This window comes from Marmota monax, unplaced genomic scaffold (assembly GCF_021218885.2).
Source record: "Marmota monax isolate L192 unplaced genomic scaffold, Marmota_monax_Labrador192_F-V1.1 WCK01_AAM20220418_F8-fsc00016, whole genome shotgun sequence".
Classification (NCBI taxonomy): domain Eukaryota; kingdom Metazoa; phylum Chordata; class Mammalia; order Rodentia; family Sciuridae; genus Marmota; species Marmota monax.
Window position 1 is genome coordinate 16,088,559 of NW_026695209.1, and position 20,569 is coordinate 16,109,127.

Sequence of the window (20,569 nt, forward strand, 5' to 3'; positions counted from 1 at the left end):
ATTGTTCATTATACAAACTTTAGGAAAAACCCATCAACACTTCATCAGGAAAAAAAAAAATCAGCTTCCTACACCCTAAAGCTCTTTGATATCTTTTGCATAAAAGCTGTGCCTTGCTGTGTAGCCAACAGTGCTGAAATGCTATAAAATGATTTTTTTTTTTTTTTGCAATCCCAGTCAAGCTTTTCCACATTTCAATATAATGAAGGGTTTGTACCAAACCAAACTCAAGCATCTCAATAAGATCCAAGCATGCTTTCCTTCTCTCAGATGCTGTAACACGATGTTCCTTCTTATCATAGAAAGTGATTAAATTTTGTGTTGTTATCATCAGGTTGTGTTTGTGACATTTGGAGAGTGAGTATTCATGGAAGAACAGATGACAAGTAGACATATGAATGCTGTTTTCTAACATAGCATGATGAAGGGAGGTCTCACTAATAAGGTAAAATGACTAAAGGAACTGAGAGAAGATAGTGAAGGAGGGGCTGACTTGTGTCTGCAGAGCAAGGAGTGATGGACAGAGCAAGTTTGAGAGAAATAGGAGACAGATGGTGAGGGCCAGCAAAATATGTCAACTCAAAATAAGTCACTTTGGCACCGAATTAATTCAAGTCCAAGGCAATTGGGCAAAAGCAAATATAAGAAAAGCTTCATCCTCCCTCTATTTTATCAAGAGCAGTTAGTAAACAGATTTACAGAGATTTCCTTCTTCCCCTGTCTACCAGGAAGGACAAAGATGATCACTGAAGACCTCTTTAGACCCTTGTCAACATAGAGAAGCCCCCGGAGGAGTCTGTGTAACAAGTCTTACTAGTTAGTCTTCTACTACCATTAGTTTTCTAGCAGGGTTGAAAGGTGTGATACTTTGTTTATCCATCAGAAGGCTCATGGATAACACTCCTAAGTGACAGAATGCAGTTAGAGGTAGGGAAGTTCCAACTTTCCTTCTGAAGGTCTGGTATCTGGGTGTGCTGAAACAAACTGGCAAGAGCAGAGAGTCACAGGAGAAAGGGCAACAAATTTGATATTGTGTGTATGTACAGGGGAGCCACTGAAAACAGGAAACTCAAAGGAGGGCTGATGTTTGAGGCTTACACAACCCCTTCATAGGGAGAGGTAGTAAAATGATTCTTAGAGGAGATGGATGGTCCTAGAAGAACTGACAGCAACTAGGGTTGAAGTTCTTCTGTGATCTAAATGTGGTTTTTCATTTTATTCTCTTCCTCTGTGATACGAGTTTAGCCTTCCTTGGATAATGAAATTTTGGTAAGAAAACTGAGGGCAACAGTGTTCATTTTTGGCAGATCCAGTGTTTAGGTAGACAAGGGAATTTTAGGGAGACCCCCCCCTCTTGTGCTTTGGAAGAGAAAAAGAAGAGAAAGTGGCATAGTGCAGAATGGTCATGGAGACCTTGGGGTATCATTTTCTGAGCACCAAAATTAATAAGCATAATAAATTAATTAAAGGTTGTTTGTGTGTGGTACTATAACCTTCAGAAATAAATACCCAAAGAAAATAGCTTATTTTTATGATTAGGTTAAATAAAGCATGGGCAGCCAAGCAGATACAGGATCAGACAAAAAACTCTGATGTAATGGTAATCGACTAAGGGGGAAACCCATCAAGTCCTGTCTGTTCAGATTATCTTGACCTTCTTCTAGATATGGAACAGGGTCAAGGGAGAGGGAAAAGAGTGATCTTCCTAGGTTTTGTGGCTTTCTTTGAAGGAAAGGAGTTGTAGTTTCCATGACCTGCCTTGGGGAAGAATTCAGTTTCCAGGTTTCTATGACTCACACCAGGGAGCGAGAAAGAGGTGGGAGACAGAAAGGCAGGAAAACATCCTTGGGAGCTTGCTTCCGAAACCTTCCCTGCCTCCTTCAGTTCAGATTAGTTAGCATGACGGCACATGCATTAAGGATATTGTACTCTGGGTCATGATAGTCCCTTTTCTTTTCTTTTTTGTACCAGGGATTGAACCCACAGGTGCTTAACCACTGAGAAACATCCCCAGCCTCTATTTATTATTTTTTTTCAGGGTTTTGCTGAGTTGCTTAAGGCCTCACTATATTGCTGAGGCTGGCTTTGAACTCGCAATCTTCCTGCCTCCCGAACCACTGGGATTAAAGGCATGCCCCACTGTGCCTGGCCCAATATTCCCACCCCCCTTCTTCTTCTTCTTCTTCTTCTTCTTTTAACTTTCCCTTGTCCCTTCTCTAAAACTGGATTGTTCTTTGTTGAAAGTGCTATACAAGCTTGAGTTCTAAGTATCCCCTCTTGGAATTACCATCTAATTTCCAGAGTATCTCCCATGTATGTTGGAAATATACCTGTTAATAAAGATGTTTATTTTTTCTTGTTACCCTATCTAATAATTATAGAGCTTCCAGTTAAGAATCAAAAGGAAATAAGAAAAAAAATATATTTTTGCTCCCCTACAATGGCCTAGTGGTTTATTTTTGTGATTCATTCCTGCCTTTTTGTCTCTTACATTTTAAACCTAATCCTGTAGGGAAAAAATGATTATGAAGAGGAGAAAGAAAGAACATTGCTAGATTAATGATACTGAGAGGGTGAGAGGAATGGGCTCTAGTAAACAAGTCAAGAGTTCCTTTAATAGGACTGAAAGCAGAATAAGCAAATTCTGGGGTTGGCATGTTCTTAGTTGGTAGAATATGGGGGAGAAATTTTCTTTCCCCTCTAATTCCCCAGTTGATTTTCTTAATGAAATAAGAAGCAATATTGTTAGCTAATACATTGATCTCATCCATGGGGAGGACAAATTGGAGGTTCTGGGAATGAAAGTGAAAAGAGTAAAAGGAGAAATGGACTGCAGAAGAATTGTCGAGAGTGATTAAAACCATTGATCCTGAAATATGAGTGTGTAAGAGAAACAAAAAGGCTATGGAAAGATGAGGTTTAATGTGTTAGTCAACTTTCTGTTGCTGTAACGAAAGAGCTGAAGAAAACAACCTAAAAAAGGAAAGATATTTTGGCTCATGATTTCAGAGCTTTCAGAATGCTTAGTTACCTCCCTTGTTTTGGGGCCTGAGGCAGGACAGTACATCATGGCAGAAAGGTGTGGTGGAGTAAAGCTGCTCATCTCATGGCAGCCAGGAAGCAGCAAGAGAACTAAAAAAAGGGAGTGTAGGACAAATGTAATCCCCACAGGCATGGCCCCGAAGACCTACTCCCTTCAAGTACGTCCCGCTTCCAAAAGTTTCCACCACCTTCTAATAGTCCATTTAGCTACAAATTCATAAAAGTATTAATTGATAAGGTCAAGGCTCTCATTCCCACATCACTTTGCAAAAGCTTCTCCTCTGAACGCAGTTGCCTGGGAAATCAAGCTTTCAACACATGAGCCTTCGGGGACATTCCAGCTACACACTGTAACAGTCACTTGAGTAGTTACTACTAACTCCTTATTTGAAGAAGCAGAGGCTGGAGGATCTGTGTTCTTTCTTGCCCAAAGGGTATGTGGGCTATTTAAAAATTGTCCTTTCCTTTCCCAAATCTCGCCAGAAGAATGACAGTTTTTCTTAAGTCCCTCAGAAACAAAAGACCTAATTATTCACTAATCCACACTGGCACCATTAGGACACTCCAGAGACCAGCCCAAGAATAAAGGTTTTTCTTCAGACAATTATTTGTTATTGCTAAATCATAAGTGCCATCTCTACTCAATCTATACTACACACACACACACACACACACACACATATTGAGCACCTGTTTTGTACATCAGTTGGTTCCAGGAACTGTGCATAAAACATAATCATTCCTGCTGAAGAGCAGATGATTAAGAAAAAATTTAAAGGGGGGTAATTACTATGTAGAAACACAAAATAGAAGGTGAAAGAAGGTATGGCAGTTGAGCTACAATTTTAAACAAAGTCATTACACAAGATGTCATTAGAAAACAAAGACTTGAAGCAAAACATTTAAGCTTGGTATAGCTAGAGGAAGAGTGTATTAATTTCAAGGAAATCAAATGCAAATATTTAAAGGTAGGGCGTTTACCAAATATATTCACTGAACAGAAGGAGGTCATGTGACTGGAAATTAGTGGTAGGTTTCTATGATTTCAATTTGCAATGTCTTCCAAAATTTCTGTGGCGAAAGCTTGGTCCTCAGTGTAGCAGTGTCCAGAGGTGGGGCTTTTGGCAAGTGATTGAATCATGAGGGCTCTCTCCTGGTCAATGTATTAATCTACTAATAGATGAATAAACTAGTGGGTAGAGGAGGAACTGTAGGCAGTAGGCATGGTGGGAGGAAGTAGCTCACTGGGGGTATGCCCTTGGGGATTGTTAGGTTCAGATATCAGATATTCCCCCAAAAGCTTCTTTTAATGAAGGAGTATTTTGAGGTGAGATGATTGTATCATTAAAGTCCTAACCTAATCTGTTCCATTCTAATTTGAATAGGCTGACGGGGTGGTGATTTGGGGCAGGTGTGGTGTGACTGCAGGAAGTGGGTGACCTGGAAGGGTTGTTCTTCTTGTGATCCCTTCTTCTGTTTCTCTTTTATTCTCCCTCTGCCCCCATTTCCTTGCTGCAATGAGGGGAGCAGCTTTCCTTTGCTAGACCCTTCCTCCATGATGGGCAGCCTCACCCTGGGTCTGGAGCGGCGGAGTCAGCTCTCCATGGACTGAGACTGTTGAAACTGTGAGCCCCAAATAAACTTTTCTTCTCTAAGGTGTTCATATTGGGTATTTTGGTCACCATTATGGAAATGCTGACTAACACAGGGACTCTGTCTTGTGCTGGGTCCTCTTCCTGGCTCTCTCTTCCTGGCTACCATGAGCTGAGTAGCTTTCTTCCCACCATGTCCTTTTGCCCTGATGTTTTGCCTCACCTTGAGCCCAAAGCAATGAAGTCAGTCAGTCATGAACTGAAAACTCTGAAGTTGTGAGCCAACATAAATCTTTTCTCCTATAAGTTGTTTATGTTGGATATCTTGGTCACAATGACAAAAATCTGGCTAAAACACAGGTAAGGTAACAGAGATAAATGGAAAGAGAGTTCATAGCTCATTGCTTTTTTTTTTTTTTTTTTTTTTTTTACTATGAATGAGAACAAAGCGAGGGGAGCTTTGAAAGAGATTCAGGATGATGATCAAAAATACATTTTAGAAGTTCCACTCTGATTGCTATATGAAAAACATACTTGCTTTATGTTAAACCATTGTGGAATATTTTTCTAAACTAATATAGTTCCACACAAAAGTTCAATGACAAAAGAAAAAAAAATCTCCTTGAAACTATAGAAAATTTGTGCTGGAAATACTAGTTCAATCATTAATTACTCTTCAGAGTGAATTGTCTTTAAGTCAACATGTTACCAGTTCTGCAAGTCCCAGGGAATCCAGTAAAGAAAAGAAATTTCCTTGATACCAAATATGAGAATGTACCCTGTTTGGGTTCTCAGAGTGGTAGTAAGTCACAACTGGTAGTTTAGAAAAAACCGTGCCAGTGTATTTATAATACTGGTACCATAATGCCAAACAGGGATAGCCACGTAAAACTCTTTAGTCCTCTCTTCTGTGTATCGTGGAACATCATGCTTCTGTAAATCCCCAAATTCTTTCCAATGTTTTCCAAATTCTTGGAAAATATTAGGTGGAGAAAGACTAAAATTCAACACCTGCAGGGACAAGGTCCTTGAGATATTAATGGGAGAGGATATTGAAATACAGCTGTTGTTTGAATTGATAGTACAGTAAATTCAGGTAGTACTCTGATGCATTCCATCATTTAATTAAAACTATTTTGTATATGAATAATATAAGAATATTGAAATTTAAATTATAAATAATAAAAACAGGAGCTTAATAAAAGTTATTATAGTCAATCTAGAACTTATAAACTAGACTTATGTCTATTTTTAGTAACTTAGGTGTGTGAACTGGGGCAAATCACCTTCTGAAGCCTTACTGTCTCATCTGAAAATTAAAGTTATGATGATGATTATATTTGAAATGCATTTAAAAATTTATTATTATCTGATAAATACCATAAACATTATAAAGAAGTAGGGAAATAGTCTATCAAATTTTAATTTTTTTATTAAACCTTTGTTTCTAGTAAAGGGAACTAATATTAACTAACCTTTCTCTGTATTTATTTTTATTGCCTTGGTAAAGTTAGAAATAAGAAATAATGAAAAAGAATAGAGGCAGGAGGTGAGATAAGAAAAAAATGTGTGATTGCCATATCTGTGTGAATGATTTAGGTCCTGGTTACTAGCAGAAGAGCTGTTTCCTAAACTTCAAAATTTCTTTTAAGAACTCCTGCTGCATCTCTGGCACATAAAATCAGGGGAAGAAATATATATTTCTGGTTTATAAAGTAAAACCTGAGAACTAGTGACTTGATGTGTGTGTGTTCTGGGCAGCAGATTTTTTATAGCTGGACAATATACTACTTGGATCACTAAGAGTGATGCTAGACATACAGTACATGGGTTTTGTTTATCATCATCCTATTTCAACCCTTCATCCTCCACTCTCGAAACATATGATATTGTTTAAATGCCTGGCAACTTCCCTTTTTTCATATCTTTCTTCCTGTTTCTAAGTTTATGGATTTTTCTATTCACTAGAGACATTCAAACAATTCTGGTTATTGCTGTGTAAAAACCACCCCACACTTGGTGATTTAAAGTATCATTAATTTATGCTCATGGATTCTGTGGGTCAGAATTCCAGGCACAGCTGGGACATCTTGTCTTGTGAAGCCTTCATGGCTGCTTCATGAAGTCCAGGGTACTAGTTGGGACGATGTGAATGGCTGGGGTGTCTCAAATGGCTGAAGGTTGGAATCCTCAGATTCCCGTGACAGGCAGTAAAGCTGGCCTCTTTTGAGATTGTTGACCTATACAAAAACCTTTTAGATGGCTTCACGTTTTCGGTAGCATAGCAACTATATTGAAAGAGTGAGATAGTGCAGAGTAAATTTCCAAAGGACTAGAAGGAAGTTTCATTGATTTTTAATGACTTAATCACAGAAGTCATGATCTTTCTCTGGTAGTTGAAGCAGTCAAACATGAATCTAGAGAATTCATGGTGATAAACCTTGCCTCCCGATGACAAAAGTGTCAAAAACTTTGTAATCATTTAAAATAGTCCCACATACACTAAGTATAAGTGTTCATGTAGCACATAGACTAACTGCTAAATATATTAGTGAGAATGTTTATTTTGTTCCTTGTTGGGTACTTTCCTATTATCCATTCTCTTCAACAAACAGTCCAAATGCTTCAGGCATTATAGGTCAATATATATCAGCAGAGGGAAATCTAGGTTTAAGTCAAACAGTGTATGGTATTATTCTGGACACAGGATTGGTCCTGGAAAGAGTATGTATAACAATTGATATCACTGGATGCACTGTCAGAGTCTTTTGAGAAGTTAAATTGTAATTCTTTTGAGACTCCTCACTAAATTGTGATATTCCTGCCTTGCCTCTAAATTGTGATATTCCTGACTTGCCTCGAATGTCTGGGATTATAGGCCTGTGCCACTGCACCCGGATGGACTATCTGCTGTGTGCATTTTCATAACACTGTGAGAAAGCAGTATGGGGAACTAAGCAGAGCAAAGAAGTTCACAGACAGGTGGAGTTGGAACCTTGAATGAACCATGTCTCTTCTGAGCCCTTTTGTATGTCTCACTTCCATTGCACCATTACACCATAAATTTAATTCATTGCATTGACCCGGATTTCATGTGTTTTTTTTTTTTTTTTTTTTTTTTTTGTTGTTGTTGTTGTTTATAACTTGAGTTCAGAAGCATCAGTAATGATATTCTGTCTATATAAAAGGGAGAAATTAAATATTTAAAAATTAATCCCAAGTCCTCTTAATAAGTTTCATCAGTTAATCCTTTTATGCATTTATTGGTAAATTCTTTAAATTTGTGTGGTTCTAAAACTGTTTTAGCTGGAGAATGATGGAAACTGACCAATAAAAACAAACAATCTAAATCATTACTCAAACATGATTAATAATTGATCCTTTGGCTCATTTAAATCATTTTTAATTTTCAAATGTCTTCTATGTGCTTCTGTTTAGAATATAATTGAGATACACAAGATTCATTTGCTATAAATGAGTTTATGACTTCCTTTTGAGCCTTCATGATCCAGATAAAACATGCCTCCAGTTCCTTTTTAAAGCTGCCTGACACTGTGTGGATACTTCTACCACACAATCCACACTGCTGTGTGTGTGTGTCTGGAGTTTTCTTTTCTTCCTATACATTGGAGATGCTCAGAAGATCACAGAATCAAGGAATGACTGCCTAGATAGAAATCAGAGTAAAGAACATGAGAAATAGTTGATGAGTTACTTTGTCAGACTCTTGAATACCTTATAGAGGGTGACATTTTTTAAGTTAATCTGGTAGTCATAATTTTGGTACCCTATTATATAGCAGAATAAGGAATTTTATCCATAATGATTGCTTAATTATGTACACTTGAAACATGTGAGGCTTAATTAATGATTGTTGATATTAAATCATCCAGATAAAATACATGAGCTTCCAAATATATGCTAATGCTATGCATAGGTACATTATTAGTATAAGCAATTTATGATTTTTCTTGACTTATTTTTCCAAAGCACCTCAAAATTCAAATGGCAAAAATATTATTATAAATGTCTTAGTAAATTTAAGAAAAACAATGCAAAAAAATGCTAAAACTTCTCCAAAACATTTCATTTTTCATGGAAATAGGGATGAGTTGGACCAATGGGATTGCTGGGTCAGGTAAAGCAACGAAAAATTCTGCCCTGAGAAGCAATTTCTATGATCTTGAATGACTTCTTGAGTTCTTCTATCATAAATGATGCTGAGTAGCACTTGAAAAGTTAAGTTGTTGTTAAATTAAATTGTTAAGTTCTTTTAATATTGAAAATGTTAATATGGGATGATTCCATATGTTATATGCAATACTTAGAAATTTACATTCACAATTTCTTATTTTTAAAAGTGGTCTTTGCATGCCTAAATAATATTTTAAGATTTACATATACTTTACAGTTAATGGCACTTTTAAATATTTAGCAAGACCACTTTTAGCACCCCTACACCCACACACAGATACCATTCTTGTATTCTATTTAAGAATGGAATTTGGGTATTGTTTTAATGTTTATTAATGTTTATTAACTTGGTCTCGAGGACTGTTTTAAATTCTGAAAGGGCACTAGAGTTGAGTAAGATTCATATACAATACTCTATTTTTATCTCCCTATTGTGAATTTCAGCAAGTTTCCTAGTCTTGGTTTCCTTGTCAAAGGAAGTGAACTACACATTTCACACCAATTTTGACCAAAATTCAGTCTGACTATATGTTGAAATCCTAGCAGGTACATAATAATGACTTAATTTTTCAGGTATCCACTTATTCACAATTTACTTCTTATGATATTCCCCAGAGTAGCTATCCTGAATGGTTTCCCCTTCCCAAGCCCTTACTGAAATGTTGCATAATTTTTTCTTGTAAGTTCAAAAGCAAAATGTATGTAAAGAACCATTAACTTTATCATTGCCACCCAAATCACAGAGACACACATAAACATTCATTCCCATACACACAAGGAAGATTCATTTTAGAAATGATGTATGAGTGTCCTCTACAGAGGACAGGTACATAATGTGCTGAATATATACTATCTAATCTTTCTTATTGTGGAAAACACTAAGTAGAGTATTAAATAGGCATTTAACATAAAACTCAGGTTTATATTAGATTTGGTTTAAAACTATGCCGCTTTCCTGTGTTTAGAGTTGCTCTAGCCGGCAGCCAGGGCAAATATTTCTACAGGGCTCCTACCTATAGTAACAATTTAAGTCATCTTAAATCAGATGACAGTGCTATTCTGGCAGCATAACCCCACTCAATTTTATGAAAAATAAGTAAGTCAGCCAGTGTGAGCAATCTACCAACAAACTACTTTCCTGGAACCAGGGGGCCAGCTCCAGGGCCCCAGGAGGACTCCCTAGACTCTAATTCTGAAACCACCAGGTGTCAACTCCAAGGTGCACATTGGTCCCTATGTAGGCTCTGAAACTCAGTTCTGATGACACTGCCTGCCCTGGCCAGTTGCATGCAACAGAGAAGGACTTAAGTTCCAAACAAGGCTCTCCAAAGTGTAGAAGACCCCTGAAGTGCAGGTCAGAGAAAATGCCCCACTTGTCCAGGTTACTTTTGTTAATTTCTGAACTAAGAAAGTTATAGAAATCACTTGACCTAGAAGCACTGAAAGTTCTGTTTTACTCAGAATCAAAACCCTCAGAGTTTCTCCCAAAAGAATTTTTAATAACTCAAAGATTAACTTGCACAGAGAGCTGGTGATTATGCCAAAGACCTGTCTTAATATTTTCAACCTGTTGTAACAAATTACTATAGATAATGTGGCTTGATAAATAACAAATCTAACAGTTCTAGAGGCTAGAAGTTCAAGATCAAGGTGGAAGTCTACTAGGTCTTGGTGCACTGACTTCTCCTATATCATGGCAGAAAAAAGAAAGAGTGTTCCAGGGTCCCCTTTTATAAGGACACCAGTCTCATTCATGAAGGCTCCACCCTCATGACCTCTTTAGTTCCCAAAGGCCCCAATTCATAATGCCATTACATTGGAGATTAGTAGTTCAACATTTGGGAAGACAAACATTAAGTTTGCTCGAGTACCCAATTCATGCAAATTTTATGAGCGCAATTTAAGGGAATAAGCTCATATAAATGTTACATTTCATTAAATTTAATACTGCATTAAATTAACAGGTTTGTTTTATGAGCTTCTGTGAAAACACTACCAACTTTTGTTACAATACAATGCCTCAATGATAGTCTTAGACAAAAAATGAATTGGTTACGCCATCCTCAACGTTGCTTGGTATTTCTTTCATTTTATTCCAAGGGATTTGGTAATTTAGCCTGCCTTCATCCACTGTGTGTGTGTGTGTGTGTGTGTGTGAGAGAGAGAGAGAGAGAGAGAGAGAGAGAGAGAGAGAGAGAGAGAGCACAGAGCGAGCACACACGTGTTAGAAGTACTTTAATGATTGTGAACACTTATTTTTCTTAGGTATGGTAAAGCTTTTCTCTTTCCCAGAAAATGGAAAGTTGTAGCTATTTTTCTAAGGATCCTCTTTGTATCTGTTTTCATATCCTTTATTTTGTTTTATTTCAATGCTGATACTGTAAAAATTTTTAGAAGGTTAAATGGCATTTAAAATTCAACACATATAATACCAACAATTGATAATTTGTCATAACTCCACCAATTGTGAAAGTAATTTGAGTAATTGTGACTAATTTCATTTAGGGTATTATGAAAGAATATTTACCTTAAATTTGGAAAATGGTAAGCTGATGATTATTTGATTTTTGATACCATGCTGAAATATTTTCTAACAATCCTATTCAGAGGAGCTGCCACTGAGGACTCACAGTGGCTGTCATTTCTCTTTGAGCTCAGACTCACCTCCTCTTGGCAACTTCCCAGCTCAAATGCCTGCCAGATGCTGCCTTCTTTCTGCTTCATCTTTTCTGCTCCCACTTGGTCCACTCACTATAATGTTGGGAAGTTAGGTCCCTTACCCAATGAGCAACCTGCAACTAATAAAGAACAGGAACCAAATGATAATGACCCAGGTTCCTGTCCTTCTGTGCAAGGTTCTGGGAGGCATTTTGAATTCTTCTCAGAAGAACCAATGAAGCCCTCCAGTGGAGGTATTTTCACATCCTTTCGAGGACTTACATGAACTTTTTCTTCTTTTATTCACCTCTCACTTCCACTTCCTGGGATTGTATCCCAAATATATTCTTCACATCCAAGTCTTTGTCTCAGATTCTGTTTCTGGAGAAACAAGGACTAGAGTAAGTCACTGACCTCCTCATCTTATGGGTAACTGTAAATTCTCCAAGGATTTTTTTTGATTAATAATTTGCAAATAATAAATGTGAGGACTTCATGTAGCCCCGAGGGTAGTGGTTATTTAGCCTAAAGAAAAAGAATGGTGTTAGGGTTCTCTAGCCCAGTAGAGATAATAACATCAAGTTTGTATTGTCCTAAAGAAAGTTAACTAAGCAATCATATGTAAGTTCCTTCTGCAGTTGCCTGCTCTTCAACTGCTCTTGTCTTCTTGCAGTTTTCCTTGTTAATGAGACAAATAAAAGTTTGACACATGTTCACTATCTGTTTGTATGAGACATAATTTTTTTTAATGGCAAGCAGTGAAAACTACATCATGAACGTCACCTGGCTGAAGTGATTGTTTAAGATACTGCAGCTGTAGGATGCATTCCAGTTTCAGACATACAACAATGATTTGTTAGGATAATGGCTTCCAAACTATTTTTAATGTAAAGAGATTTATCTTCAAAATGCAGATGATTTTACTTTAGTGTTTTCCAAACTGCAGTGGTAGCTCTCATCCTCTTCTCCAATCCACACACTACCCAAATGTGGCATGCAGTTGAGGAGGCATAGCAGTACCTTGAAAGGCTCTGAGGAAGTCCCAAGTCTCTAGAGCCCCAGATCTCTAAATCCTGGGTCTCTGGATCCCCGACATGGCATGGAAGAATGTAAGAAACTTTCCTCCCAGCTTGCTACACTCAACCTATCTCAAACGACTCAGAAGTGTCTAGGGAGGGCCAATGGATAAGGAAATCAAGGCTGGAAATCAGAGGCTACACATCAAGGGTTCAACAAATGGAGATCACCAGAAATTTTGGCAACAGCAATACCTCAAGCCCCCTGCCTCCCACCTCCCCATGCTTTCTACACATGGAGTCTGTTGAGAGCCACAGCCAAGTCGGAATGGCCCCTGGCATTTTGCCAGAAGTAATGGTTGAGAGGTGAGCCGCTAAAATGATGCTGGATTGAGATGCCACCTTGCAAAGATGGAAATTAGACTATATCTGAAATGAAAGCAAGCCAGATATGACCTAAATCTTCTGGAATTAGGATTACATTTTCTGCCTCTAGGCAGAACAGCAGCCCGATATACCAAATCTATATATGGAGAGCTTAAGTGACATCTTTGCAGCCCTGAATTGTGCAAAGAGTGCCGAAAACATCATTATCACCGCCCCTTGTATGGCCCTTGAATTCAGAAGCAAACAGACAAACAATAACACCAAGAATTTATTCCACAATTAGGTATTTCACAGTGAATTTTACTTACCGGAAACTGACCACCCTCATCCTTATACCACACTTATTCTTTTACTTTCATGCAAATATTTAAGAACAAACTATGTATGAAAATGGGGTTGCATGTGTAATGAATTTCAGTCCATAAATATAAGATCTTGTATTGTTTGTGGAGTTTACAAAGTCCATACCATATACATTAACTCACTAAATCATGACAATAGCTCCATGAGGTAGGTATTACTGAATTTACAGGTGAGGTACCTGAGACTTAGAGGTTAAGTAACATGTCCAAGGAAACATAGTCAAGACAAAACTGGGACTCAAATTCAGGGCCTTGATAATTTGCATGTGTATTGCATACTATTAAAAAAGAAAGTCTTAACTAGTCTGCCCATCAAGGGAAAGAAAAATTTAGGCCATTAAATATGCCTCTTCATTGTTTTCCTTCAAAAAGCTTGGAAACTGACTTGACCTGTGGACCTATTCATCTATAAATGGATGCTGGTGATTACGTCATTTTCATATATTTAAATTTCAAATTACACTGCTTTTTCAATTTTTTACTGATTTTCAAATTCTGATACACACAAAATTTAGGTAGGAGAACAATATATATGTCATAGCAAAAGAACCTTCAACAGTTTCTTTTGCTCTTATCATTTCCAAGACATGATACCCATCTCATCCATCCAAAGTTGAATGCTTAAAAATGCTGACTTTACCGTATCATAATGTGCAACCTGGTATATGTTTTCTAAAAATGTCACATGAATTTGTAACAAGAAGGAAGATAGTTACTAATGAGCACTTTGGATTCTTTTGGTCGACAGAATGTAGGCAGTTCAAACTTTACAAATCAGGTTTATCATAGTTGAATTCTGATTATTTTTGAAATAGGGTTACTGAAATTCAGATGCACATACATAAACAAATACAGCAAACCCTTAAGAGTTACTCTTTTACCAAATAGTTAACTTCAAGCTCAGATTCATCTCACATTTTTCATGTCAGAGGAATTAAATGGGAATTTTTCCTTATAAGTAAAACCTGGATGCCCATAAAACTAATTGAGAATTTTTACTCTTTTGATAATATAGTGGTGAAATGTTCAGACAAAACGACTTTGTGATTAAATGAAGTAAATTTGATCAGCACACAATGGAAAAAAAAATCAACACAAGAAAGAATGATGTATTTGAGAACATTTTTAATAAATAATGTGACAAAATTACTTTTCTGATTATTGGATTTTCAGTATGCAAAATTATGGCTAAAAATAAGAGGCTTCTTACATGAACATAATGAAAACATTAATCACATGGGTTGTTCCCTTAGTACTGCACACGCTTTCTATGAAACTTTCTCAAATAATCTAAGTGAGCACTTTTCATTTTTGGTGAACACCAGCCATTGTTTGTGGTTCAGTTTTGTTTGGCTTTGTTTTTCCAGTGGGGTCAGGCCTGATACCTGTGTATGAATAAATGTACATTTTTTTTTCTTCAAATAGCACCAATTATAAAGTCAATGAAATTCATATAATGACAAAAAAAGATCATAAAAATCTACAGTCAGAGGGCATCGTTTGGCAATTCAAAGCAGTAATGCCCTATTTGAGCTTATAAGGAAAGCTTGTAGGATTCTACATTGGCCACAACAAACTTAAACCATTTTTTTTCTTTAAATCTAGGAAAAGTAAGAACCCTCTAGTTCATGGCCCACGATAAAGTATGCACGTGACTCCACCATCTCTTATCATTCAAATATTCCAAATACAAACATAGAGCATTAACAAAACAGGTTAAAAACGCTTCTCAACATTTTTTTTTTCAATAAGACAAAAAAGGTTAATAGTTACAATGGTTTACAAATAAAGTTTAGTGATTGTGCTTTTAAAACCAAAAAAAAAAAAAAAGATTAAAAACAGTGCATTACAAAAACAAAAATCAAATAAACTTCCTTAAGTGGCACTTCTGAAAGCTGAACTGACACTACCAGAAGAAATTTAGGCCAGTTAAGATAGGATGTCTTTACTCGATTGGTCATTAAAGGCATCCATTTGTTTGTAATGTGCATTTATAATTGCTTCTTGATTGAAAAATAGAACAAGGTTTTTTTGCTAGGCATCCTTATGACAATGACTAGACAACCAGAGATGCAACTGGCTTAGCCCTCCTTATCAAAAAGTACATTTCCAATAAGAATATACTTCCATGGTTGAAATGAAGACAAAATAAAGTACCACCAGGGGTTGCAAAGAGTATATATTTACAATGTTTTTACCCCGTTCGAATTGTTTGTTGTTCTGCATTTGCTATATTTTTAGTTTCTCCCCACAAAGGGTGGTATGAAAGACTGATTTTAAAATCATGTTAAAATGAAATATGCTTTGATTTGCATTAGCAGTCGGTTATAGAAAGATTATACTTTGAGAGCCCTTGGCATGAGGTTGATAAATCAAGTTTGTATCTTCAATCAATATTTTGCTATAAGTTAGCTTGGTATATAAGCAGTGCAATGCCATATCTCAGGGGCAAAATGCAAAAGAACTGTTTGGTTCTTTCTTGAGGCTGATGACTGAAGCAAGAAGTTGATACACTTTTCTTGCTGGAAGTCAAGAGAAATGGTTCCAACAGCGAGGGGAAGAGAAAGGTTCTTCCTAGGGTTAGGGATCAAAGAGCAACAATAAAAACCCAATAACTTTTTTTTTTAAATGGTACCCCAATACAAGGAATAAAAACGACAATTTGTACATTCTGATTGCACTGAACATTTTATCTGGCGTCATGTGTCATCAGACATGAGGCATCTTGACTGATAATTTTCACATTAGATCGCACAAGCCTCTCTGGTTGTCTTCAGCTTTCAGTTTCCTGTAAAAGAGGCAGTATTGTTAAACTTGAAGATAAATCACAAGAGTATTGACTCGTCTTGTTTTTTAGGCATTTATTCTTACAGTCTAATGGTTTTTTTTTTTCACTCCATTCACTGGCTTAAGTTGAAAAGTGCTCATGACAACTAATTCATCTATCAACTTTAGTTGTCTTGATAGCAAATCCAACAGTTCTCTAACAAGCACCCAACTGTTTTGCACTGTGCCTCAGTGTTGTGGGGGCAGAACACAGGGCTCTGCAGGAGAAGGAATATGCTGAGTTCTCCATCCCTCTCCATCCCAACTCAATCCTATAACTCTCCTTTGTTGACTTTAAATATTAGAATTAACTATAATGATTTTTTATCCTCCAACAGGGTTTTCCTACATAAAAAAGGCAAATTTGACAAAAAAATCTCTCCGAAGCATTTGCAGCAGGAAAGACTTTTTCCAAACTTCAAAATCAAAATACATTTGGCTTTAGACAGCATTCAATTAGACATGATTGGTTCTAATATTTTCTTCATTTATTATGAAGTTATAGTTTAATCCTCACCATCTATTTGAGGCTAAATATATTTGTAATAAAAAAATTTATTCTGTGCTGATTTTTTATTAAATGTAGAAAACAATAATTTTTAAAAGGGAGGGGATTTTATAATATAACATGACTTGCAATTCTATCATGCATCATAATTTATAGATTCCAATAAGGGAGGAAATATTTGAATATTTAAAAGAGTGAAGGTGGACGATATTGTCCAGGGCTGGGGCTGTGGCTCAGTGGTAGAGCACTTGCCTCAAATGGGTAAGGCGCTGGGTTCGATCCTCAGCACCACATAAAAATAAAGAAATAAATAAATGAGGATATTGTTTCCCATCTACAACTAAAATATATACATAATATATATATATATAAAGTTGTGTGTCCAAATCAGCTAAATTGATCCTGGTGATTGCTAGACTGACAGGTAACATGGGCTACACACTCTCACATTATAAAACTCCACCACCTCACTGAGTTTTCATATAACACTAGGAATTACAGTATATCTAGATCTATAATTCTTATTTCCCAGCATTATCTTTGCCATGTATATTTCTTATTTGAAAATATCTTCAAAGAAACTACTACTGACATTTAAAATTATAAAATACATTTCAAGAAAATCCTTATATGCTCAGAATGTCGGTTTCTGACATCACAAACATTAGGGTATAGAGAAGTGTGTAACAAAAATAGTAATGTTTCTGCACACTGACGGATATTCCTAATTTTGAGGTTGACATATTAATTACAGTCTAATGAGGAAAAAAATTGGGAACAAAATAGAGATACCTCTAATTCTTCATTATTATCTTCTCCTCTTTCATATCCTCCAAGTACTTGCATTTCTGCAATATTTCTTCGACCTACATTTGCTTGTTCTCTTTGTCTGCTTCCTGATCCTCTTGATGACATTGAGCTTGAGGAACTGGGATCTCTGGGATTATTCGATGTTGGAAAAGTAGGTCTACAGTAAGGTAGAATATCCTCTGTGTAACAGAATATAATAAATGCATGTGAACACCACTGTGCACTTTCATTGTATAAAGCATCCCTCCTGTCTCTATAATTCTGAATGGGGAAGCATCAGTTATTGCAAAGAATAAATAAGGGCACTATAAAAGCATAATGAATAATGCACACTGGCTTTTGAAAATAAAAGTAGCAAGCCTTGTTTTCCTAGTAGTGGCTGGAGATTTGGATTGACTCCACTCCTAAGCTTATATCCACATCAGAATTCTCTTGGGACTGATAACACTTAAGGAAGTAAACCAAACCTGGAGTCGACTTGGTTTCCAATTCTATGTCATTCACCATGTGATCTCTGATCATTATTTAGGCTTTAGTTTCCATTTTTTTTTCCAAAAAAGTGATAATAGAATCTACTTAGAGAAGCTCCTGGTGTTGATATAAAAACAGATAAGATAGTGAAATATACATGTAAGCTACAGAGTGTTCTTAAAAGGAAGCAGCAGAAATGAAACCCAGTCTTCTAGAACTACTAAATCAGAGCCAAGCCTGGGTTTACTCCCCAGCCACAGAGGTAGTCACCCCCACTTCAGTAATATGGAACTCTGGACTTCAGAAGCCTGCCATTGTTGCTGACTTTAAAACACAAGGCACGCTAGTCAATGTCTAGCTAGTACCCAAATTTCTATCTCCAGACTATTTTCAATTTACTGCCACTTTTATTGAAGATGCACCATCCAATTGCTCACATTTCTTTGTATCCTGTCCACTCTACCCTCTGAGCACGAAAGACATCAAAACCAATCTCTTCTACATATTTCTCCCCACCCTGAAATGCTTCCTCTGCCATCCACACTGTCTGAAGAAACCCCACTTCTTCTGACATGCCCACTGGTACTCTTCCTAGAGGAAGGGTCAGGTTGGAAGACTTGCCGCTGGCTCACAGCACCACTTCTAAATGATCACTCCTCCAACCTCGCACAAAAACGTTGTCCTCCTCCAAGTCTGAGCCATCTATCATTCTACTTCATCCACAGATGGGACTCATGGGGGTGTCCCAGTCCAAGAGGATGAACACTCAGGCAACCTCTCTTCGGAGACTTGGTCACCTGTGGCCTTCGCCCTCTGTCCCTGTTTCAGAAACCTTTTCTTTCTATTGATTTCAGTTTTACCTGATATATCTGTATGTATAATACATTAAAAAATATCTTCTGCTAAAACTTTGATTTACTCTCTTTTCTATAGGAATCAATACCTTCTTTCTTCACTGCTCAGCTGAGCTTCTTGAAAAGCAATTTTGACTCAGTATTGGTAGTTACAACTCCCATTCACTCCGTCTCCCCTGAAATCTATTCATGCCCACATTACTACTGTAAAACTCAAAAAATGGATAATGCTAACCAAGTTTCATTCCTTCATCTCTGGATTTCTCACTGCCCTTATCATTTAAATGTTTCTATTCTCTTAGTTCAGTACTCCTTCCTTCCTGACCAATCTTCCGGAGAATGTTTTTGATTTTAAGAAGTGCCTCTTGCATGCCAGCACCCCATAGTTCTCTTCTGTCAGCCCAGTGCCTCTTATTCATAGTATGCTATCTCTTCCATTCATCCTGGGTGATTTCCCTCACTTTTATAGACTGAACATTTTCCAGAATATAATTGCCATGAGGACAGGTATTTTTGTCAGCTTCACATATTGATATATTCCCCGTTTGACATATAATAGGTCATTAATAAACAGTTTCAAATGCCCGAATGAGTGAGCACCTTTAACTGCTATTTTCATCATTAGGTAACATTCATTTATATTTTCGACTCCCAAATTATGTCCTGAATCTTTGGGCCCTACAGCCAGCCTAACTGAACACCTCCTCAGACTCAGCATACAGACAATGATCTCATCCTGCCCATCTGCCTGAGATTTCATCCCCCTTTCTATTCTCTAGTACAACTACTGGTATCACTAATCATTAGGATATTCAAGGTAGAAAATTTGTATTATCTGAGATTCATTCTGCCCTTTCAAAAACCTTCCTGTATGTCTTAAATGTACTTCCTCCATATATTTAAACATACAACAACTAAGGTTGATTTGACTCTAAGAGTTTCTTGAATTTTCCTAGTAACTCATCAATTCTCCGATATCCTGGTTTAAATTCTCTGCATCTCTTGTCTGGGAGTTGTACACATCTTCTAACACATCTCTGCCTCTACAGCTGTTACATATAAACCAGCTTCTCTCAACATCCTTCCTCTTTATATGATCTATGGGTGCCTATGATTTAAGCCTTCTTCACCTCAAGAGCTTCATCTTTGCACTTTTATTGATTGAATTTCCTACAATCTCCCCAATGGACCATACAGCTTTAAACGCTGACTTTTCCACGTGAACAATCCACTTTCCTTGCCTGGCTAAATCCTACCCATGCTCAAACACTCAGTTTACATGTCAGTTGAATAGTTCTTTACTAACCTTCCGTCTCTCACAACAGTGAGCTAATTGTCCCTGTTTCAGACTTTCAAGTAGCATAATACCATGAAAAGTATACTGAATATAAAATAAAAATATTCATTTGGCTGAGACTTTAGGGCTGCCTAGAGGCTCAATGGCCAGCAATGATGGCCCTAGGGAGGCTGCAGAAATTTAAAAATTAAATAAAAAATATCCATGAATTTATAGATTATCTGTCTCTCTCTTTCTGACTTCAGTTCCTTAGGGTCAAGGTTCATGCTTACACAAATCTTAGGACTTAGTACAATAATTAATAGCACAGTGGGCATTTGATAGATGCAGAAATAAATTGAACTAACAGAGGTAAATGCCAGCAAAAAGATCAGATGTTCAAGACTCAAAGACCACTCTTCTTAATTAAAACAGTACCATACATTACACATGTAAATCAGCGTGCCTCTTTCATTATAAATAATGTAAGTTGAATTATGAAGGTGAAAATTACAGCAAGCATAGAAATGATAATCTAATGACACATACAGAGGGCCATAGTTCAAAAAAAAA

The 20,569-nt window shown here is 36.9% G+C and overlaps 1 protein-coding gene across 6 annotated transcripts in view; it reads right to left on the bottom strand.

Moving 5' to 3' along the window:
* Nucleotides 1–14,359: 14,359 nt before the first annotated feature.
* Nucleotides 14,360–20,569, bottom strand: part of Robo1 (roundabout guidance receptor 1) — a 1,045,885-nt gene continuing 1,039,675 nt past the window's right edge. For all 6 annotated transcript variants that reach the window (XM_058574582.1, XM_058574581.1, XM_058574578.1 and 3 more), the window contains 2 exons: nucleotides 17,378–17,574; nucleotides 14,360–16,039 (listed from right to left, as the gene is read on the bottom strand). In XM_058574582.1, the coding sequence (XP_058430565.1) occupies nucleotides 16,025–16,039; nucleotides 17,378–17,574 (212 nt within the window). In that variant the 3' untranslated portion in view covers nucleotides 14,360–16,024. The remainder of the gene's footprint in view (nucleotides 16,040–17,377; nucleotides 17,575–20,569) is intronic.